Genomic DNA, 25,429 nt, shown 5'->3' with positions numbered 1-25,429 from the left:
TATCGTGGATGTTCTCTACTAAATCCTTTCAGCAAAAATATGGCAATATCGCAAAATGATCAAGTATGACACATAGAATGGACCTGCTATCCCCGTTTAAATAAGAAAATCTGATTTTAGTAGGCCTCTAAATAAACTGTCAATAAAGTGTAAGTGTAAAAGAAAATATAGATTCAGCTCTTTAGTCATAATTTTTTGCGCTTAAGAAACTTCTCAGTGACTTTAGCCCGAGACTTCTTACGTTTGATATTGTAATTACTGCCATAAGTGGTGAAAGGGGGTATTACAAGGGAGTATTGCTGCAGCCCATAGGGACCACAGCTGAGAACCATATTTTTGGCAGTCCAAAGAAACCCTGGTAGGAACATTTTTCACAACGACGCTAGCTTCCATTCCTAAATGCAGCGGACATGTTGGATCTTGACACACACCGTCGCCGGTTTTGTGTCCCTTCCATTGCACAAATCTCTTGCTTGCGTTGCGTCGTTGTTGTGGCGTATGGGAGGAATTTGTAGAAGTGGAAATGTCGGGGTTGTCGGGTGCATTTGCAAAAGCTTCCAAGCTCTAATCACTGCACAGCAGCTGAATGACTGTGCACTTTTCAGCCTGCATGTGTTTGCACTCAATACAAAACTGCATGCAACTGGGGGCAGGGGAGACCGCGAAGCCTTTTTTTATGACTTTGCCATCTCTCACGCCAGAAATGTCATACTGTATGTACCGTTACATTCAGTCTTGATGATAATATCTGATGACAATGCAGTAGTTCTCACATATATAAACATACGTAAACTTGTTTTATTTCAAGGAGAAAAGTCACCGAAAGTGTTGTTAAATCTCCTTTGAAAGGCCAGCAGGAGTGTTGAATTATTGTCCATCTGGCCAATCAGACATGGGGCAGTTCCCTGCGTCTATGCATGTCTCGGATCCTGCACAGCTTTAACGACAACCAGCTGTCTTGCTTTGTTGTCCAATCCACAAGAAGCTTTGCCTGTTTTTGATTTGTCACATCTTTTAACTTTCTCATTTTTTAATTTGATCTCAATAAAGCGAACTACTAGATTTGTATACCAAAAATTTATCAACAGTGCTTCAAAAGTGAATCAAAAGGAAATCGACGCTGGGTTATTTATTTTTTTGATTTTTTTTACCCACTGTTTGTATTTTACTAAGAATTATGACAAACATGTATTAAAGGTGAGTATTGTTAGCATCGTGCTAGTGAAGACTTTAAACTTGGGGGGCCGCAGTGAGCTAAAATATTTTGGATGAAGGCCACAAGCAGACTACAATACATGCAAAGTAAAAGTAACATATATATATATATATATATGTATATATATATATATATATATATATATATATATATATACATCCATCCATCCATTTCTACCACTCCACTTGTCCCTTTTTGGGGGATATGTATGATTACATATATATATATATATATATATATACAGAGAGAGAGAGAGAGAGAGAGAGAGAGAGAGAGAGAGAGAGAGAGGGATAGATATATAGATATATATATAGATATATAGATATATATGTATATATATATATATATATATATATATATATATATATATATATATATATACATAGTCAAGGTTTCTGTGGTTTATCCGTTATACAGTGCTCAATACCGTGGTAGAGCGAAATGTACGTTAGGTCAGGAAAAAACACAGAGGATATTTCATCAATACAAGCCTGTTTCGCAGGTTTCCCTGCTCTTCAAGGGATTTTATTTACAAACCCCGTTTCATGAAACAGTTCTGTAGAGATGAAGTAGTCTTGTGATTTTTCCCACACACACATAATGCGCTCTACCACGGCATCGAGCACTATTCTCTGGATAATCCAATTAGGACATACATATATGTATATATATATATATGTATATATATATATATATATATATATATATATATATATATATGTATATATATATATACACATATATATATATATATATATATACATATATATATATATACATACATATATATATATATATATATATATATATATATATATGTATATATATATATATATATATATATATATATATATATATATATATATATATATATATATATATATACATCCATCCATCCATTTTCCACCACTCCGCTTGTCCCTTTTTAGGGGATTTGTATGATTATATATATATATAATTATATATATATATATATATATATATACATATATATATATATATATATATATGTATGTATGTGCGGGAAAAATCACAGGACTACTTCATCTCTACAGAACGGTTTCATGAGGGGTTCCCTCAATCTCCTGACGATTGAGGGAACCCCTCATGAAACAGTTCTGTAGAGATGAAGTGATTTTTCCCACACATACATATTGCGCTCTACCACGGTATCGAGCACTATTCTCTGGATATATATATATTTGTAATTTATCGTCGTCCGAGATCATTTCCGCCGTGTGGGAATATTTTGATCATATATCCCGAAAAAAAGGTATTTGTGTTCATTTCCTTGTCGTTTCATCCTGTTCTCTCAAAGTTTCTACTTGATCCGTTAGTAGCATGCTAATCGATGCTAATATGCTATTTAGGCTAGCTGTATGTACATTTGTAGCTATATTTGCATCCAGCCTTTCACTCCACCCACATTTAATGCCAAACAAACCCTTACCAATCGACAGATTTAAGTTCCTCAAGTGTCACAAGATGCAAAAGTCTCGTACGGGTTTTTGTGTTGAACCGTTTCGGTAGCTCAGTTGGTAGAGTGGAGGACTGTAAATGCTCATGCTGAGTTCCTTAGGACACTGGTTCAAATTCAGCTCAATGGATCACTCATTATGTTTTTACCATGAATTGATAAACAAGTTGAAAAACGTATCTGGGTGTTACCATTTAGTGGTCATTTATACGGAATATATACTGTACAGTGCAATTTACTGATAAAAAAAATAAATAAAAATAAATAAAAAATTCGCAGTCCACAAGTATTCTCATTCACAACACGTTCTCTTAGATTTCCATGTTATGATACATGTTCACATTATTTATTGACTGTATCTAAAAAAGGTAAAAATATATTTTTATTTAAATGACGATATGAAATAATCCTAAATGAAATACAATGACTTGGGTAATATATTTTGTATATACTAGGTCATAAAATCAGTGTCATTTGAGTCGGTCCATAGGTTGCCTGTAGGGATTTTTAATGTCCAGCAGATGTCAGTATTTAGTGACACAGTATCAATACAGTTTTGCAATGTGTCGAAACGATACATGATGCCTCATCAACCCATCACTAAGAGCTAGCATGGGAGCTAGCAGGAAACAGAAGTCGTTACTTGTAGTATGAAAACAAAACGGAAGCCGGGAACAAAAGACAGTAAGCTACAAACAGCTACCGAAATATAGCTTACCGCTAGGCTGCAATGACAAGACACGACACGACACGACAGGAGAGACAATCATGTGGCCAGGTGCCAATCAACCGCAGCTGAGGGGAAACAGCGCTCAGGGAGAAAGACGGGTAACAGACAAAATAAGAGTGCTGACAGGAAATACAACACACACAGAAAAAAAAACTAAAACACAAACAAACTGTCAATTAATGTTTAATTAATTCCCTGACATCCTCCTTAAAGTTTTGAGTGCATGGACATTTTTTTTTTTAATAATTTGTTATACTACATATTTGTGGTATCATTGTCAAATTTTAATTGGGATTAGGTCAGAAGCCAAGCCTTGAACCACATTGTGTTCCCCGGTCCACACTTCGAAACTAATCACTTTGAGGACACATTAGTGCACCTAAAAAAACATTATTCTACTTCCATTGTGTTTTAACTCCTATTTGATTGCATCAGTACTCGAACACAATCGGACTGTCAGGGTTTAAATAAATCGTCCTGTTCATGTTCAAATGATCCCAAAGCCACGGACTCAAGAGATGCTTCAAAAACAATATTTGTTCATAATGGGTTGATTTATCCTTTCAATGTTGAACACAAATTTCAATTCCCTTTTGGCCGATACTTTATCAACCGTCCCAGAGCTGACAGCTTGCAACTGACTGTGTTCATACACCGTGTGAAGCCTTTCCACTAAGTTAACAATCATCACTTCCATTGTGGTAAATATTTTAAAAGTACTATGATCACTGGAGGATGTTTCAAACCCAGCAAAAAGCAGAATGGAAGGGATGTTAATGGCTAGGCCACCAAGCTGGCGTGAACTAACGGAAGAAACAAGTGTCACAAAGTTTAAGAAGTGTTGATGGAAGCATGTTACTAACAGATATTAACAGTTATTAAGAACTATGGATAGGAATATAACAACTGTTTCTGTGTAGAGGCCAGCCGTAAGGTGCATCCATCTATTCATCAGAAGTGTTGATACCAAGAGTAGTATCAGTACATGATTGATACTAGAGTGATTATATTTATATTTATATTTATTTATATTTATATTTTTAGGATATTTTTTGACATTTTATCGATAAAAAGCCAGAATGCTAAGGCGTTAAGGGGGAAAATTATCACCAGACCTATGTAAGCGTCAATATATACCTTGATGGTGCAGAAAAAAGACCATATATTTTTTTAACCGATTTCTGAACTCTAAAAGGGTGAATTTTGGCGAATTAAACGCCTTTCTATTATTCGCACTCGGAGTGACGTCACATAGGTAGTCAATCCGCCATTTTCTCAAACACATTACACACACAAGTCAAATCAGCTCTGTTATTTTCCGTTTTTTTGACTGTTTTCCATACCTTGGAGACATCATGCCTCGTCGGTGTGTTGTCGGAGGGTGTAACAACACGATCAGGGACAGATTCAAGTTGTCTTACGTGGAGTGTGCATCGATTAGCATGGCATGCTAATCGATGCTAACATGCTATTTAGGCTAGCTGTATGTACATTTGTAGCTATATTTGCATCCAGCCTTTCACTCCACCCACATTTAATGCCAAACAAACCCTTACCAATCGACAGATTTAAGTTCCTCAAGTGTCACAAGATGCAAAAGTCTCGATTGTTTGGTCTGCACATTTTACCGGCAATGCAAAGGCAGACATGGTACAAAGATGTATGGATATCCTGCAGATGCATTTCCAACGATAAAGTCAACAAAATCACAAAGGTGAGTTTTGTTGATGTTATTGACTTATGTGCTAATCAGAGATATTTGGTCGCGGCATGACTGCCAGCTAATCGATGCTAACATGCTATTTAGGCTAGCTGTATGTACATTTGTAGCTATATTTGCATCCAGCGTTTCCCTCCACCCACATTTAATGCTAAACAAACACTTACCAATCGACGGATTTAAGTTGCTCCTGCACATTTTACCGGCGATGCTAAGGCAGACATGGCACAGAGATGTATGGATATCCTGCGACACTCAATCGTTGGTTAGAAGGCGATCGCCGAATAGCGTCAATAGCTATTCGCTCAATAGCTTCAGTTTCTTTTTCAATTTTGTTTTCGCTATCTGCCTCCATACTCCAACCATCCGTTTCAATACACGCGTAATCTGTTGAATCGCTTAAGCCGCTGAAATATGAGTCGGAATCCGAGCTAATGTCGCTATATCTTGTTTGTATTGGCATCACTGGATGACGTCACAGGAAAATGGACGGTGGCTTCACGGATAGCGAAAATCAGGCACTTTAAAGCCCTTTTTCGGGATATTCCATGATGGGTAAAATTTTGAAAAAAACTTCGAAAAATAAAAGAAGCCTCTGGGAACTGATTTTCATTGGTTTTAACCCTTCTGAAATTGTGATAATGTTCCCCTTTAAAGGAAGCCCACCTGGGATAAAAAAAAAACAGTTTTAAATTCTACTTGTTTTTGTTTTCACGCACTGCAACAAGTTAATGAGTCGACAATATTTGACTTTGAGTTTTCTTCCCAGGTTTTTCCAGGTTGCGACAGCCCTTCGCTGTCGTCCCTCAGTAGCGATGTTCCCATCATTTCGTGCGGAGGCTTGGCTAAACGCTGGCTCGTCCCCGGTTGGAGGTTGGGGTGGATCCTCATCAATGACAGGAACAACATCTTTGGCTCTGAGGTCGGTGAAATTCTAACCCCGAGCAGGTGACCGATGACATGCTTCCATCTTAATAACGGACGATCTCCTGCAGATTCGACAAGGCCTGGTCAAACTGAGCCAACGTATTCTTGGAGCTTGCACCATCGTCCAGGGTGCCCTTGAGGGAATCCTCAACAACACACCTGAAAGCTTCTACCATGATACAGTTCGATTCCTCAAGGTGCATTCCCATACATTCCCATCACAAAACTACTCTTTTTCCAAGTTCCAAAAAATTGCAGGATTTTCAGGAATTCCTGGTTTTCCAAATCCCTGTTTCCACTCTTTAACCAATTCAAACCATTCCACCTTCAACACATCCCATAATCTTGGACAATTAAACTAAACTTTTTCCAAGTTCAAAAAAATTCCAGGATTTTCCAGAATTCCTGGTTTTCCAAAAACCTGTTTCCATCCTTTGACAAATTCAAACCATCCCCCCTCCAAAACATTCCATCATCTTGGACATTTAAACTACTCTTTTTCCAAGTTCCAAAAAATTCCAGGATTTTCCAGAATTCCTGGTTTTCCAAAGCCCAGTTTCCACCCCTTAACCGATTCAAACCATTCTACCGTCAACAAATTCCATCATCTTGGACATTTAAACTAATTTTTTTTCCAGTTCAAAAAAATTCCAGGATTTTCCAGAATTCCTGGTTTTCCAAAGTCCTGATTCCACCCTTTAAGCAATTCCAACCATTCTACCGTTAACACATTCCATCATCTTGGACATTTAAACTACTTGTTTTCCAAGTTCAAAAAAATTCCAGGATTTTCCAGAATTCATGGTTTTCCAAAGCCCTATTTCCAACCTTTAACAAATTCAAACCACTCCACCTTTAACACCTTCCCTCATCATGGACATTTAAACTACTCTTTTTCCCAGTTAAAAAAAAATTCCATAATTTTTCAGAACTCATGTTTTTCCAAAGCCCTGTTTCCACCTTTTAACCAATTCAAACCATTCCACCTTCAACACATTCCATCATCTTGGACATTTAAACTACTCTTTTTCCAAATTCAAAAAAATTCCAGGATTTTCCAGAATTCCTGGTTTTCCAAAGCCCTGTTACCACCCTTTAACCAATTCAAACCATTCTACCATCAACACATTCCATAATCTTGGACATTTAAACTACTCTTTTTCCCAGTTCAAAACAATTCCAGGATTTTCCAGAATTCCTGGTTTTCCAAAGCCCTGTTTCCATTCTTTAACCAATTCAGACCATTCCACCTTCAACACATTCCATAATCTTGGACATTTAAACTACTCTTTTTCCCAGTTCAAAACAATTCCAGGATTTTCCAGAATTCATGGTTTTCCAAAGCCCTATTTCCAACCTTTAACAAATTCAAACCACTCCACCTTTAACACCTTCCCTCATCATGGACATTTAAACTACTCTTTTTCCCAGTTAAAAAAAAATTCCATAATTTTTCAGAACTCATGTTTTTCCAAAGCCCTGTTTCCACCTTTTAACCAATTCAAACCATTCCACCTTCAACACATTCCATCATCTTGGACATTTAAACTACTCTTTTTCCAAATTCAAAAAAATTCCAGGATTTTCCAGAATTCCTGGTTTTCCAAAGCCCTGTTACCACCCTTTAACCAATTCAAACCATTCTACCATCAACACATTCCATAATCTTGGACATTTAAACTACTCTTTTTCCCAGTTCAAAACAATTCCAGGATTTTCCAGAATTCCTGGTTTTCCAAAGCCCTGTTTCCATTCTTTAACCAATTCAGACCATTCCACCTTCAACACATTCCATTATCTTGGACATTTAAACTACTTGTTTTCCAAGTTAAAACAATTCCAGGATTTTCCAGAATTCCTGGTTTTCCAAAGCCCTGTTTCCACCCTTTAATCAATTCAAAACATTCTACCTTCAACACATTCCATAATCTTGACATCTAAAATACTCTTTTTCCCAGTTCAAAAACTTTCCAGGATTTCTAGAATTCCTGGTGTTTCAAAGCTCTGTTTCCACCCTTTAACCAATTCAAACCATTCCACCTTCAACACATTCCATCATCTTGGACATTTAAACCACTCTTTTTCAAAGTTCCCAAAAAATTCCAAGATTTTCCAGAATTCCTGGTTTTCCTAAGCCCTGTTTCTATTAACCAATTCAAACCATTCCACCTTCAACACATTCCATCATCTTGGACATTTAAACTACTCTTTTTCCAAGTTCCCAAAAATTCCAGGATTTTCCAGAATTCCTGGTTTCCCAAAGCCCTGTTTCCACTCTTTTTTTGGCGACTACTCCTTCCACATTTTTAAACCCACTTCAACATTCGTCTTAATTAGAAAAAAAAACTAAGCAGTTTTTTGAACTGGAAAAATTCCCAGTTTTCCTGAAATTTCTCAATTCAACATGTTACTATTTCAACATTTCTCCATCGTTTTGAAAAATTCCAACACCAACCATTTCAACTTATTCAGACCATTCAAATTGTTGTTTTTTGTTGTTGTTTTTTTGAAACAATTTTTTATTAAAAATTCCCGCTTTTCCTGAAATTCCCCAAATTTGGGAGAAATTCCCATTGAAATCAATTGGACCTTCTTCAAAGTTCAACAACTCCCACATTTTTCATCTGATTCAAACCGTTCCACCTTCAGAATATTTAGCCTGTCTGGGAATTGTGTTCTCTACTTCAACAATTCTAAAAATGTTTTCCAGGATTTCGGTTCAACTTCAGCATTGGAGCATTCACACACAATTCCTTCAGGAATTGCCTCTTCTAGTTAAAGGCCTACTGAAACCCACTACTACCGACCACGCAGTCTGATAGTTTATATATCAATGATGAAATATTAACATTGCAACACATGCCAATACGGCCTTTTTAGTTGACTAAATTGCAATTTTAAATTTCCCGCGAAGTTTCCTGTTGAAAACGTCACAAAATGATGACGCGTGCGTTTGACGTCTCGGGTTGTAGCGGACATTTTTTTCCAGCCCGATCCCAGCTATAAGTAGTCTGCTTTAATCGCATAATTACACAGTGTTGCTGAATCTTTTGCAATGTGTTCAGTTAATAATGGAGACGTCAAAGAAGAAAGCTGTTGGTAGAAAGCGGTGTATTGCGGCTTCCGTTAGCAACACAAACACAGCCGGTGTTTCCTTGTTTACATTCCCGAAGGTGAAGCTTTACTATGGAACAGAGCGGTCAAGCGAACATGGTTTCCGACCACATGTCAAACGGCAAGTTTCGGTGAGAAAACTGTGGTAATAATTCGGCTCTTACCGTAGACATGAGTGAAGCTTGTGTTGTTCCTCGTGCACCTGTCAAAGAGGCAGCAAGCTGCGGACTCTCTTGCCTCCTCCGACCGGCCGCCCCTAAACGTGGGATGCTTCTACCGTGGAGGGGGGGGGGGGGGGGGGGGGGGAATCTCAACCCGGCCCGACCGTCTGCCTTCGTAGAGAAACTTGGCTTCCCTTAGAGACACTGGCGGTCACCACACCCCTCCGTCTTTCAGGTACGACCATGTCATATCACTAAAACACTAGTAACACAATAAGCAGATAAGGGATTTTCCAGAATTATCCTAGTAAATGTGTCTAATAACATCTGAATCGCTCCCACTGCCATAGTCTTTTTTTTCTTTTTCCAGTCCTTCACTCTCACTATCCTCATCCACGAAACTTTCATCCTCGCTTAAATTAATGAGGAAATTGTGGCTTTTTTGGTCCGAATCGCTCTGGCTGCTGGTGGCCATGATTGTAAACAATGTTCAGATGTGAGGAGCTCCACAACCTGCGACGTCACGCGCACATCGTCTGCTACTTCCGGTACAGGCAAGGCTTTTTTTATTAGTGACCAAAAGTTGCGAACTTTATCGTCGATGTTCTCTACTATATACTTTCAGCAAAAATATGGCGATATCGCGAAATGATCAAGTATGACACATAGAATGGACCTGCTATCCCCGTTTGAATAAGAAAATCTAAAATTAGTAGGCCTATAAATACCCAATCAACTCTTCAATTTTTTTTATATGTATTTACTGTTTATTTTATTTCCTAGGGACACAAAAGTCACTAATTTGGTGTGTGTTGATATATTAAATATAATATATTTATATATCTCGCTGATGTGATTTTCTTCCTCCTTTCCTCCACAGTCCAACGCTGAGATTTGTTTTAAGGAGCTGTCCACAGTGCCCGGCTTGAACCCCATCATGCCCTCAGGAGCCATGTACTTGATGGTCAGTATCACTCACAATCCATTTTTCTTCTAATTCGAAAGTGCTACCTCCTAGGGGGTTGATACAGAGTGATGGGTCGAATGCAGAGAATAATTTCGCCACACCTTTGGTACTTTAACTTTATATCAAACAAAGTCACCAAAAGTCTCTAATTACAACTGTTTTACTTTCCATATAATAGACTCAGTATCGTATGGAAAGTATGAGTATTGGCCGATACCGATACAATATCAACACGAATCATCGTACAGATATTGGAGCTAATACCGATATTAATTCAAAAATGATATCAGAAGGAATCATACATACTGTACTTGTATCAATTTGTTGTGTGGATTTTTAGAAAAGGTTCCATCAAGTGAAATTACTCATGAGAACAATGGAAGGTATACAAAATACGAACCTTATGCTGTCTTTAAATTGAAGTGGAGCGATAATTGTTTTTGCCGACACCGCTTGGTCACAATACGTCATAAAGTAAAACCCATTGAATGATGCGGACACATTTGTTACTGGATACTTTCCAAAACGCTCCTGCCTCCGACACTTCCATCCATCCATCCATCCTCTTCATCTTATCCGAGGTCGGGTCGCTGGGGCAGCAGCCTAAGCAGGGAAGCTCAGACTTCCCTCTCCCCAGCCACTTCGTCTAGCTCTTCCCGGGGGATCCCGAGGCGTTCCCAGGCCTCCTACCGGTTGGACATGCCCTAAACACCTCCCTAGGGAGGCTTCCGGGTGGCATCCTGACCAGATGCCCAAACCACCTCATCTGGCTCCTCTCGATGTGGAGGAGCAGCGGCTTTACTCTGAGTTCCTCCCGGATGACAGAGCTTCTCACCCTATCTCTAAGGTAGGAGGAAAGTCATTTCGTCCGCTTGTACCCGTGATCTTATCCTTTCGGTCATGACCCAAAGCTCATGACCATAGGTGAGGATGGGAACGTAGATCGACCGGTAAATTGAGAGCTTCGCCTTCCGGCAAAAGTGGGACGGTGTGACACGTCTCTGTGCCTCTGGGTTCTTTCTGTGGCTGCTGGAAGGATGAGTCTTTAGCTCCAGGGTTCAAGGAGTCTGTTTTTATTTTTATTTGTATTTTGTTTTATTTGGCTTGCTCGCTTGTCTGGCCTCGCCCCTCTTTGCTGTCTTCTCTCCTTTGTCTGTTCTCCCATTCTTGGACGATGCTAATAAAGGAAACAGGTGATTAGGGCGACCACGCCCCTCCACATTCCTCCACCGCCAGACTCAGGCCGGGCAGCCATCCGACCGCGCCCACTCCCCCCTCCGTAGAAGAGCGCGAGAGGAAGTCGGTCACGGGCATCTGAGCACCCGGTCTGTGTGGACCACTCGGAAGTTGTAGGGTTGCAAAGCGATATTCCGCCAGGTGATCCGTGCGTTTGCATCCTTCATGCGGTGGAGCCACTGGAGGGGTTTGTGGTCCGAGCAGAGGCTGAAGGAGCGTCCCAGCAGGTAGTAGCGGAGGGCCCCGACCGCCCACCGGATGGCGACGCACTCCCTCTCCACCGTGCTGTGCCTCGCCTCCCAGTCCGAGAGCTTCCGGCTGATGTATAGTACGGGCCGGTCCACGCCCTCTACCTGCTGGGACAGTACCGCTCCCAGTCTTCTGCCCAAGGCGTCCACCTGCAGACAGAAGGGGATGGCAAAGTTAGACATGTGCAGTACCGGCTCCTTGCAGAGGGCTGTTTTTACCTTTTCGAACACTTGCTGGCACTGCTCCGTCCACCGGACCAGATCTAGAGCACCCTTTAGGGTGAGGTCAGTCAGGTCCGCAAACCGGGAAATGAACCTACGGTAGTAGCCCGCCAGACTCAAAAACTGCCTCACCTCTTTTTTTGTCTTGGGGGGTGGACAGGCTGCGATCTCCGCTGTTTTGTATATTTGTGGGCGCACCTGCCCTCCTCCCAAGTGGTACACCAGGTACTGTACTTCCCTACGACCAACCGCGCACTTCGCTGGGTTGGAGGTGAGCCCTGCCTTCCTAAGGGACTCGAGCACTGCCCCGACCCGCCGCATGTGCTCTTCCCAGCCGCTACTCTGGATGATGATGTCATCCAGGTAGGCGGCTGCGTATACAGCGTGAGGGTGCAGCATCCGGTCCATGAGGCGCTGGAACGTGGCGTCCGCACAGAAATAGGCCGAACGGAAGGGTCACAAATTGGTTCAAACCTTCCGGAGTGGAAAATGCTGTTTTTTCTCTGGACTCTGGCGACAAGGGAATCTCCCAGTAGCCCTTGGTGAATCCAGTGTCGTAAAAAAACAAGCAGTGCCCAGCCGATCCAGGAGCTCGTTGACCGGGGGCATTGAGTAAGCATCAAAGCGTGATATCTCATTTACCTTGCGGTAATCCACATAGAACCACACAAAACCATTTTTCTTCCCTACCAGAACGATGGGGCTGCACCACGCACTGTGGGATTCCTCTACTACCCCCAACTTCAGCATGGATTTTAATTCCTCCCGAATCACTTTGCTTTTGTGTTCGGGGAGCCTGTTGGGCCGAAACCGCACCGTAACACCCGGGCTGGTCTCAATATGATGACAGATGAGGTTCGTGCGGCCGGGCCGAGTGGAGAACACACCAGAAAAGTGCTGCTGCAGCTTGGCAACTTCTAACGTGAGCTGATTATCACAGAGAAGGGGGGAGGGCAGGACAGAGCGCGGGACCACTGGCCCAAACTCGTCCCTCTCCTCAACCGCCGTCACCGTAGAAACAGGTTCTGCCTCTTTCCCTGCCTTCAGGAGGTTAATATGGTTGATTTGCGTGTCTCCTCCCTGGTCCGAGCGCCGGACCTCATAGTCCACATCATCCACTTGCCGTGTGACCACAAAGGGTCCTTGCCATATGGCGAGTAATTTCGAGCTGGACGTTGAAAGTAATAGAAGCACTTTTTCCTCCCGGTGAAAATGTTCTGAGCTGAGACCCCCTGTTATACAAGCGCTGTTGGCGTGCTTGGACCTGGAGCAAATTCCCATGTGACAAGTGCCCCACCGTGTGGAGTTTTGCTCGCATGTCCATGACGTATTGAATTTCGTTTTTGCTGGAGCTTGGACCTTCCTCCCAGTTTTCTTTAATTACGTCCAAAACCCCGCGCGGCTTCCTGCCGTATAATAATTCAAAAGGCGCAAAACCTGTTGAGGCCTGGGGTACCTCTCGCATTGCAAACAGTAGGGGATCCAACCATTTTCCCCAATTTGGTCTGTCCTCATGCGTAAACTTACAGATCACGGTTTTCAGCATCTTATTTAGCCTCTCCACCAGCCCGTCAGTTTGTGGGTGGTATACGCTGGTGCGGATCGCTTTAATTCCCAATAACACGTATAGTTCCTTTATCGTGCGTGACATAAAGGACGAGCCCTGGTCAGTCAGAATCTCTTTCGGTATTCCAACTCGGAAGATGACCTGAAACAGCAGCGGCACTGTTTTTAGATACCGGGTTGCGTAATCCACAAGGACTAGCGCCTCCTCCTCCAGCTGCGCATGTCATCAGCACGGGGCTGGTACGGGGTGCTCGGCCATTCTCAGGGTCTTTTGCTCCCGCCACGCTTCCTGGGGAATGAACTTACGGTAGTAGCCCGCTGTTGTCCGCGCCGGAATGGCCACCAGGAATTGCTCCAGGAGTATGAGCTCTAGCATGGGGTTGTCAGATGTCGCCGGGTTCAGCCACCGGGTCGCCGCATCTCTGAGCTGCTGCCCAAGCATGAACGGGCGGTCCGCCAGCCCCAGTCTCAACACCCGGAACCGGCGGAGGACCAGCTGCCTTCCCGGTCCAGTATCGCCCACCTCAAGTACCTGAAATCTACCCGGGAGGCCGCCGGTGGACTCAGCGCTGCCCGCTGTGCTTCTCCTGCAAGCAGCGGCCACAGATGCACCCCCCACTCCTCTTCAGGCCACCCGAACAGTGCCCGTGGCCTCACAAATGTCCAGGAAGGCCTGTGGGTCTTCGCCCTCCGTTATGCGTTGCATGGAGGCCGCTGGGCCTGGCGGTGGTGCCGCTCCCATCCGGCTGGCCATCGCCTGTAAAATTTGGCCTTAATGGGCCTTTTTTTGGTGGACGGCTTCATCTGCTGGTAGTTCGCCGCCGCCACGTCTGCCAGCACCTGCCCCAGCGCTGTCAGGGGCTTGTGCTCCGACATTTTCCTTTTCTTATTTTCTTCCAGCCACCGGCCAATTGGGCGCAAATGTGACACATCTCTGTGCGTCTGGGTTCTCTTTGTGTCTACTGGAAGAATGAGTCCTCAGCTCCAGGGTCCAAGGAGTCTTTTTATTTTTATTTTTAGTTTGTTTTCTTTGGCTTGCGTGCTCCTCTGGCCTCGCCCCTCTCCGCTGTCTTCTCTCCTCTGTCTGCCCTCCCCTCATGACCTCGGACGCTGCTAATAAAGGAGACAGGTGATTAGATAACCCGCTTCAGCAGGGAAATCCACTCACCTGTCAGCTGCTTCATAGCCCTGCTCACGTCCTTCCCGCAGGAGACGCGCCGACCACGCCCCCTCCACAGAGAGTTTATAGTTTTTGTTAAAGGCAATGACAGGTCATTCTTCCTTATACGTCAGGTGTCATTAGCGCATTTCAAAGCTTCAAATCATGTGTTCATGTGTATATTGTGGCTCTTTGCGCTAACGCAGTAAAATGACTTGACTAAAATACAAGAAAAGACCAGCCTTGTGTGTTTATTGGAGGACATTTAAATGTTAACTGTCTACCCAACTTTGCACAAGTAAACACCCTGCAGGACTGCTTGTATCGCAAGATGATATCACACATTTTACATGTAAGCATATATCATCGCTCAGTACATAGCCCATGTTTGTTTTCTTTTAGTTCAGACCCATATCCCATAGCAGTATCAGACTGAGACACCTTTATGATAACATATACCCAGCAGGCACAAGACATGGTCGGGAAATGACCAAAATTGAATGGTCAAATCAACGTCAGAACCCAACATTGATTAAACGTCATCAAAAAGTATGTTATTTCATTGTTGTTTTTGTGTTGTAGAATTTTGGTTGTGATATGACCAAAATTCAATGGTCAAACCAACGTCAGAACCTAACATTGATTAGGTGTCATCAAAACGTATGTTGTTTCAACGTTGTATGTGTTGTAGAATTTTGGTTGGGAGATGACCAAAATTCAATGGTCAAATCAACGTCAGACCCCGACATTGAATAACTGTCGTCAAAAAGCATGTTGTTTCAACGTTGTATTTGTGTTTTCGAATTTTGGTATGGAAATGACCAAATTTCCATGGTCAAATCAAAATCAGAGTCTAACATTGATTAAACGTCGTCAAAAAGTATGTTGTTTTAACGTTGTATTTGGTCGGGAAATTACCAAATTTCAATGGTCCAGTCAACATAAGAGTCTAATATTGATTAAATATTGTCAAAAAGTACGTTGTTTTAATGTTGTATTTGGTCGGGAAATGACCACATTTCAAAGGTCAAATCAACCTCTCCACCAAACATTGATTAAATGTCATCAAAAAGTACAGTATGTTGTTTCTTTTTTTTTTCATTGACATCCAGCATCAGACATTTCCATCCACTAAATCATATTCACATACGTCACATAGCCGTTGTCTGCCCTAAATGTCAAAAGTATTTTTGTTTATATACCCATGATACCACCCACCCACCCCCCCCCCCAAAAAAGAAAAAGAAACAGAGATAACAAAAACAAGGTAGTATCTACACATACATCAATTAAATCAGCAAAAATTAGACAATACATTGATAATAATAATAAACAGAAATAAAATAAAATAAATATATACAGATACTTCTATTTATATATACACATATAGGGAGTAATCTTTTTTTTTTTTTTAACAGTACACTAATTCCAGAGATTTAAGTCAGGCTTATGGGGCGTGACATAATTGACCCAATTTTCCCAGTATAAGGTACATTTCTCCAATTTATAATTAATAAAGGCAGTTATCTTCTCCATTTTATATATGTCCATTGTGGTTTCCATCCATTGCTTCAAAGTTGGGCTCTCCTGGGATATCCATTTCCTAGTAATGGTCTTTTTACAAGCCACCAGTATATTCATTAAGTATTTATCTTTCTTAAGCCAATCTTGAGGAGCAAATCCAAAAAACGAAGTTTTACTTTCAAGGGGTATTTCTCGTTTAAAAATATCCTGTAAAGCTTGGTGTGTCTCTTTCCAATAGTCCTTTATGGTAGAGCAGTCCCAGAAAACATGGTAGTGGTTTGCGTTTGAATTCCCACAATTTCTCCAGCAGGCAGGGGAGTTATCATAGTGAGACTTCTGAGAAGGTGTAAAGAAAAAATCTGATCAAACACTTCCAGCCAAACTCCCTCCACTTGGGTGAGCTGGTACAAGTCCATTGATATTTCCATATTATTGTCCATTCTTCCTCCCATATAGTTATACCTCCATCCTTCTCCCATTGTGTTTTAATATATGAGGTTGAGTATAATTTCATATTCAACAAACACTTATACAAGCATGAAACGGTTTTATCGATAATTTCTGAATTGTTGACAATTCAATCAAACATATACTCATCTTTGTAACGCTTTTCACCTTCATATTGACAAAATGTCGCAACTGCAGATATCGATGAAAATCTTGGTTTTGTAATATATATGTCCTTTTCATAGTTTCAAAACTAAGCATTTTTTTTTATTTTCCATTACACTACATAAAGCTGTTATACCCTTAGATATCCAGTCCTTAAATCTTGAGTCTAATTTATTAGGTGCAAACTCTGTATCATAGGCACACCACTTAAGAACTGCAATATCGCTCTTGAGTTTGTGTTCCTTTATGATCTTTTTCCACACTTTAAGGGTCCTTTTCACCCATGGATTATCAATGTTATTTATGTGGGCTTGTAAATTGCTATCCGCCAGGATTGTTTGTATGGGGATGGAGGACATTTCTTCTTCAATAATTTTCCATTGAGCAACATATGACGGGTTGCACCAACATCTCACTGCTCTCATCTGGGCTGCAAAAAAATAATATCGGAGGCAAGGTAAACCCCATCCTCCTTTTTGTTTGACCAATTGTAAAGTTTTGAGACAGACTCTTGGCCTTTTACTTTGCCGTATAAACCTTGATAGCATTTTGTCCCATTCATTGAATTGATTTTGGTTAATCTCTATTGGAAGGGTTAGGAACAGTTATAGCAGTCTCGGCAGTACATTCATTTTAATGGAATCAATTCTAGAACTAAGGCTAAAAAAATGAATTAAGTTGCATCTTGCTATATCATCTTTTATTTTTTTATGTATGGGTAGATAATTATATTCAGATAATTTTGTTAGATCTTTTGACAAATTCATGCCCAGATATTTAAAAGACTCTGTTTGCCATTTCAGAGGGTAACTACTTCTGATTTCCCCTGGTGGGTTATAATCATATGAGAGTAGATGGGTTTTACCTATAACAATTTTATATCCTGATGATTGACCATACATTTCAAATGATTGCATTAACATAGGGAGCGAGTATGTTGGGTGTCCAAGATAGACCAAAATGTCGTCCGCTTAACAGAACAATTTATACTCTCTTCCTTTAATCCTAATTCCCTTAATATCTTCGTTTTGTCTGATAGACTGAGCTAATGGTTCCAAATAGAATGCAAAGAGTAATGGTGACCATGCACATCCCTGTCTAGAGCCCCTTTCTAGAGTAAAACTGTTTGATAAGTATCCATTGACTTTATCCTAGCAGTAGGATTATTATATAATGCCTGTATAGTTTTAATGATTGTATCCTGAAAGCCACATTTGTATAGAACTCTGTAAAGAAAATTCCAATTGACCGAATCGAAGGCCTTTTCAGCATCCACACTTATAACAACTGCTTCGATGTTTTTTCTTTGTATATGATCCATAATATGTAGTGTCTTTCTTATATTGTCTTATGTTTGGCGTTGATGTATAAAACCTGTTGGATTTTTATGTATTAGTATAGGTAAGAAATCTTCTAATCGTTTGGCCATAATAGAAGTAAAGTAACGACATTTCCTCGATTTCCTCTGGTTTTCCCCATCCTCGCCCCTTTTTGTTTGTTCAGAGAGTATCTGAAAGTTTGACGTTTTACAGTCTCACGGGGCGAAAAAACTTTTCTCACGAGGGAGATGTTACTCTAAGCTGCCATTCGGCTTGATGACGTCACCGGAAAAGTATGTTGTTTCAACGTTGTATTTGTGTTGTAGAATTTTGGTTGGGGAATGACAAAAATTCAATGGTCAAATCAACATCAGAACTCGACATTGATTAAACATCGTCAAAAAGCATGTTGTTTCAACGTTGTATTTGTGTTGTAGAATTTTGGTCGGGAAATGACCAAAATTTAATGGTTGTTTCAACGTTGTATTTGTGCTGTAGAATTTTGTTTGAGAAATTACCAAATTTCAATGGTCAAATCAACATCACAGTCTAACATTGATTAAACCTTGTCAAAAAGTATGTTGTTTCAACGTTGTTTTTGGTCGGGAAATGACCAAATTTCAAAGGTCAAATCAACCTCAAAACCAAACATTGATTAAACGTCATCAAAAAGTATGTTGTTTCAATGTTGTATTTGTGTTGTAGAATTTTGGTCGGGAAATGACCAAAATTCAATGGTCAAATCAACGTCAGAACCTAACATTGATTAGACATCATCAACAAGTATGTTGTTTCAACGTTTTATTTGTGTTGTAGAATTTTGGTGGGGAAATTACTAAATTTCAAAGGTCAAATCAACGTCAGAATCCGACATGGATTAGACATCATCAAAAATTACAGTATGTTGTTTCAACGTTGTATTTGTGTTGTAGAATTTTGGTTAGGGAATGACCACAATTCAAACGTGAAATACCTAACATTGATTAAACGTCATCAAAAAGCCTGTTGTTTCAACGTTGTATGTGTTGTAGAATTTTGGTGGGGAAATGACCAAAATTCAACAGGCAAATCAAAGTCAGAACCCGACATTGATTACCTGTCGTCAAAGAGTATGTTGTTTTAACGTTGTATTTGTGTTGTAGAAATTTGGTCGGGAAATGACCAACTTTCAGTGATCATATCAACCTTACAACCTAACATTGACTAAACATCGTCAAAAAGTATGTTGTTTCATCGTTGTATTTGTGTTGTAGAATTTTGGTCGGGAAATCACCAAAATTCAATGATCAAATCAACGTCAGAACCTGACATTGATTAAACCTTGTCAAAAAGTATATTTCAACGTTGTATTTGTGTTGTCGAATTTTGGTTGGGAAATGACCAAATTTCAATGATCACATCAACCTTACAGCCTAACATTGACTAAACGTCGTCAAAAAGTATATTGTTTCAACGTTGTATTTGTGTTGTAGAATTTTGGTTGGGAAATGACCAAAATTCAATGGTCAAATCAACGCCAGAACCTAACATTGATTAGACATCATCAAAAAGTATGTTTCAAAGTTGCATTTGGTAGGAAATGACCAAATTTCAATGGTCAAATTAACTTAAGGGTCTAACATTGATTCAACATTGTAAAAAAGTATGTTGTCTCAATGTTGTATTTGGTCGGGAAATGACCAAATTTCAAATGTCAAATCAGCCTCACAACTTAACATTGCTTAAACGTCATCAAACAGTATGTTGTTTCAACGTTGTATTTGTGTTGTAGAATTTTGGTCAGGAAATTACCAAAATTCAATGGTCAATCAACATCAGAACCCGATATTGATTAAGCGTTATCAAAACGTATGTTATTTCAACGTTGTATGTGTTGTAGAATTTTGGTTGGGAAATGACCAAAATTCAATGGTCAAATCAACATCAGAACCTAACATTGCTTAGACATCATCAAAAACTGTGTTATTTCAACGTTGTATTTGGTCGGAAATCACCAAATTTCAAATGTCAAATCAACCTCACAACCAAACATTGATTAAACTTCATCAAAAAGTACAGTATGTTGTTTCAACGTTGTATTTGTGTTGTAGAATTTTGGTTAAGGAATGACCACAATTCAAACGTGAAATACCTAACATTGATTAAACGTCATCAAAAAGCCTGTTGTTTCAACGTTAAATGTGTGTAGTAGAATTTTGGTGGGGAAATGACCAAATTCATCGGTAAAATCCACATCAAAACCCAACATTGATTAAACGTCATCAAAAAGTATGTTATTTCAACGTTGTTTTTGTGTTGTAGAATTTTGGTCGGGAAATGACCAAAATTCATTGGTCGAATCAAAGTCAGATTCTAACATTGATTAAACGTCGTCAAAAAGTATGTTGTTTCCACGTTGTATTTATGTTGTGGATTTTTGGTTGGGAAATGATCAAATTTCAATGGTTATTGAACATAAGAGTCTAACATTGATTAAAAGTTGTAAAAAAGTATGTTGTTTCATTGTGTTTTTGGTCGGGAAATGACCAAATTTCAATGGTCAAATCAACATCAGAGTCTAACATTGATTAAACAATGTCAAAAAGTATATTGTTTCAACGTAGTATCTGGTTGGGAAATTACCAAATTTCAAATGTCAAATCAACCTCACAACACAACATTGATTGAACGTCATCAAAAAGTACAGTATGTTGTTTCAATGTTGTATTTGTGTTGTAGAATTTTGGTTGTTGAATGACCAATACACAAATACAACGTTGAAACAACATACTTTTTGATGACGTTTAGTCAATGTTAGGTTGTGAGGTTGATTTGACCAACGAATTTTGGTCGTTTCCCGACCAATTGACTAAACGTCGTCAAAAAGTATGTTGTTTCAACGTTGTATTTGTGTTGTAGAATTTTGGTTGGGAAATGACCAAAATTCAATGGTCAAATCAACGTCAGAACCTAACATTGATTAGACTTCATCAAAACGTATGTTGTTTCAACATTGTATTTGGTCAAGAAATTACAAAATTTCAATGGTCAAATCAACATCAGAGTCTAACATTGATTAAAAGTTATCAAAAAGTATGTTGTTTCAACGTTGTTTTTGGTCGGGAAATTACCAAATTTCAATGGTCAAATCAACATAAGAGTCTAACATTGATTAGACGTCATCGAAACATATGTTGTTTCAACGTTGTTTTTGGTCGGGAAATTACCAAATTTCAATGGTCAAATTAACATTGGAGTCTAACATTGATTAAACAATGTCAAAAAGTATGTTGTTTCAACATTGTATTTGGTTGGGAAATTACCAAATTTCAAATGGGAAATCAACCTCACAACACAACATCGATTGAACATCATCAAAAAGTACAGTATGTTGTTTCAACGTTGTATTTGTGTTGTAGAATTTTGGTTGGAAATGACCAAAAATCAATTGTCAAATCAACGTCAGAACCTCACATTGATTAGACGTCATCAAAACGTATGTTGTTTCAACATTGTAGTTGGTCAGGAAATGACCAAATTTCAATGGTCAAATCAACATAAGAGGTTAACATTGATTAAAAGTTGTCAAAAAGTGTGTTATTTCAACGTTGTTTTTGGTCTGGAAATGACCAAATTTCAAAGGTCAAATCAACCTCACAACCTAACATTTATTGAACGTCATCAAAAAGTACAGTATATTGTTTCAACGTTGTATTTGTGTTGTAGAATTTTGGTTGGCGAATGACCAAAATTCAAACGTGAAATACCTAACATTGATTAAACGTCATCAAAAAGTATGTTATTTCATCGTCGTATTTGTGTTGTAGAATTTTCGTGGGGAAATGACCAAAATTCGAAGGTCAAATCAACATCAGAACCCGACATTGATTAAACGTGATCAAAAAGCATGTTGTTTCACCGTCATGTTTGAGTTGCCAGTCAGGACCTAATTCAACAAGTTGTCAACGTTGTTTCAATGTTTTGTGCATGCCGGGGTATATATTTTTTTGTGTTTTTGTTTGATTGCGAAGCGCCAGCTGATCAATGAGATTGTTTGTGTGTGTTTAGGTCGGAATCGACATCGACGCCTTCCCAATCTTCCACAATGACGTCGACTTCACTGAGCAGCTGGTGACCGAACAGTCCGTTTTCTGTCTGCCCGCCACGGTAAGATCTATTCCAAAGGTCGCACGTCGATGAAAGCCGCGGGCCGCGTGACCACGGCGTCGTCTCGTCTTCTCGCAGGCGTTCGAGTACCCCAACTTCTTCCGCATCGTGGTCACGGTGCCGGAGCAGATGATGGTGGAAGCGTGCCGTCGGATCAGGGAGTTTTGCCAGCACCACTATCGGCCCGACAGCCACAACCTGGACCAGTAACACGGCAGCCACGCCCACCCGTCGCCATGGAAACGCATCCCTCATTACTGAACAGGTTAAAAGTGTACAACAATGTTTCATATCGCTTTTCTTTTCCAGGGATTTGTGGTTGAAATGGCCAAAGCTTTTATTTAAATAACATCTATGAACCTTCTTGTTTTACATATTTATGTAATTGTTTTGACTGCTTTTACATTCCTGGACATCTTTAGGATGGCAGACCATGCACACTTGATAGATGTGTCTCAATTGGCGCACTTGTGTACTTGCACTCAGTCTTTTGAGTGCACGAGTGGGAGAAGTACATTGCCAGTCCACACAATACAGCAATACAGTGTACACAGTATATTTATTGAAGTGCACTGATGCAAGTCCACTAATAAACACTTCACAATCAGTGCGAGTGAACACATTTGTATATTGTATTGTACAAACATGTCTCAAGAAAGAATACTTTCCTTCTTTTTTATTACAGATTTTATATGAATAAAACCTTGCATTGCCAACTGGAATATGTTCTGTATGTGATCAGGAAATCTGTAAATTCATTCCATTTTCACTGATGATTAAATTAAGAGATGATTGAAATCACACATAAAATAAATGTGTAATACAGATCAATGGAAAAGTATTATATTATCATTATTTGTGTTTACATCAATCAATCAATCAATAATTGTTTATATAGCCCTAAATCACAAGTGTCTCAAAGGGCTGTACAACCCACAACAAGCCCACATGAGGGCAAGGAAAAACTCACAACCCAGTGGGATGTCAATGTGAATGACTATGAGAAACCTTGGAGAGGACTGCAAATGTGGGTGATCCCCCCCCCCCCATCCCCTGTAGGGGAGACCAGATGCAATTGACGTCGAGTGGGTCTAACATGATATTATGAAAGTCCAGTCCATAGTGGATCTACAAACCCCGTTTCCATATGAGTTGGGAAATTGTGTTAGATGTAAATATAAACGGAATACAATGATTTGCAAATCATTTTCAACCCATATTCAATTGAATATGCTACAAAGACAACATAATTGATGTTCAAACTGATAAACCTTTTTTTTTTTTTGCAAATAATCATTAACTTTAGAATTTCATGCCAGCAACACCTGACAAAGAAGCTGGGAAAGGTGGCAATAAATACTGATTAAGTTGAGAAATGCTCATTAAAAACTTATTTTGGAACATTCCACAGATGTGCAGGCTAATTGGGAACAGGTGGGTGCCATTATTGGGTATAAAAGCAGCTTCCATGAGATGTTAAGTAATTCACAAACAAGGATGGGGCGAGGGTCACCACATTGTAAGCAAATTGTCGACCAGTTTTAGAAAAACCTTTCTCAACGAGCTATTGCAAGGAATTTAGGGATTTTACCATCTACGGTCCGTAAAATCATCAAAAGGTTCAGAGAATCTGGAGAAATCACTGCACGTAAGCGATGATATTACGGACCTTTGATCCCTCAGGCGGTACTGCATCAAAAACCGACATCAGTGTGTAAAGGATATCACCACATGGGCTCAGGAACACTTCATAAAACCACTGTCAGTAACTACAGTTGGTCGCTACATCTGTAAGTGCAAGTTAAAGCCATTTATCAACAACAACCAGGAACGCAGCCGGCTTCGCTGGGCCCGAGCTCATCTAATATGGACTGATGCAAAGTAGAAAAGTGTTCTGTAGTCTGACAAGTCCACATTTCAAATTATATTTGGAAACTGTGGACGTGGTGTCCTCCAGAACAAAGAGGAAAATAACCACCCGGATTATTATAGGCGCAAAGTTCAAAAGCCAGCATCTGTGATGGTATGGGGGTGTATTAGTGCCCAAGACATGGGTAACTTACACATCTGTGAAGGCACCATTAATGCTGAAAGGTCCATACAGGTTTTGGAGCAACATATTTTGTCATCCAAGCAACGTTATCATGCTTATTTCAGCAAGACAATGCCAAGTCACGTGTTACAACAGCGTGGCTTCGTATAAAAAGAGTGCGGGTACTTTCCTGGCCCACCTGCAGTCCAGACATGTCCCTCATCGAACATGTGTGGCGCATTATGAAGCGTAAAATACGACAACAAGAGCCCGGACTGTTAAACAACTTAAGCTGTACATCAAGCAAGAATGGTAAAGAATTCCACTTTCAAAGCTTCAACAATTATTATACGTTATATAAACGTTTATCGAGTGTTGTTAAAACAATGATGTCCCCAATGGATGCACAGGCGAGTGGTCCACCCTGGGTCCTGACTCTGGACAGCCAGCACTTCATCCATGGCCAGCGGACCTGTGCCCCCCTTTCCACAAGGGAGAGGGGGGCAGAGGAGAAAAGAAAAGAAACGGCAGATCAACTGGTCTAAAAAGGGGGTCTATTTAAATGAGTTTTAAGATGGGACTTAAATGCTTCTACTGAGGTAGCATCTCTAACTGTTACCGGGAGGGCATTCCAGACTACTGGAGCCCGAATAGAAAACGCTCTATAGCCCGCAGACTTTTTTTGGGCTCTTGGAATCACTTATAAGCCGGAGTTCTTTGAACGCAGATTTCTTGCCGGCGCATATGGTACAATACAATCAGCAAGATAGGATGGAGCTAGACCGTGTAGTATTTTATACATAAGTAGTAAAACCTTAAAGTCACATCTTAAGCGCACAGGAAGCCAGTGCATGTGAGCCAGTATAGGCGTAATATGATCAAACTTCGTTGTTCTTGTCAAAAGTCTAGTAGCCGCATTTTGTACCAACTGTAATCTTTTAATGCTAGACACAGGGAGACCTGAAGGTAATACGTTACAGTAATCGAGACGAGTTGTAACGAACGCGTGAATAATGATCTCAGCATCACGAGTGGATAAAATGGAACGAATTT

At 40.1% G+C, this 25,429-nt stretch overlaps 1 protein-coding gene across 2 annotated transcripts in view; it reads left to right on the top strand.

Moving 5' to 3' along the window:
- Positions 1–23,060, top strand: part of tat (tyrosine aminotransferase) — a 120,061-nt gene extending 97,001 nt beyond the window's left edge. For both annotated transcript variants that reach the window (XM_061920011.1, XM_061920012.1), the window contains 5 exons: positions 5,913–6,065; positions 6,139–6,267; positions 10,226–10,309; positions 22,246–22,344; positions 22,423–23,060. In XM_061920011.1, coding sequence (XP_061775995.1) covers positions 5,913–6,065; positions 6,139–6,267; positions 10,226–10,309; positions 22,246–22,344; positions 22,423–22,554 — 597 coding nt within the window. In that variant the 3' untranslated portion in view covers positions 22,555–23,060. The remainder of the gene's footprint in view (positions 1–5,912; positions 6,066–6,138; positions 6,268–10,225; positions 10,310–22,245; positions 22,345–22,422) is intronic.
- Positions 23,061–25,429: the final 2,369 nt, after the last annotated feature.

The sequence above is a fragment of the Nerophis ophidion genome, linkage group LG14 (assembly GCF_033978795.1).
Source record: "Nerophis ophidion isolate RoL-2023_Sa linkage group LG14, RoL_Noph_v1.0, whole genome shotgun sequence".
Classification (NCBI taxonomy): Eukaryota; Metazoa; Chordata; class Actinopteri; order Syngnathiformes; family Syngnathidae; genus Nerophis; species Nerophis ophidion.
Note: the sequence above shows the minus strand (reverse complement) of the source record. Positions and strands in the feature narration are given on the sequence as shown.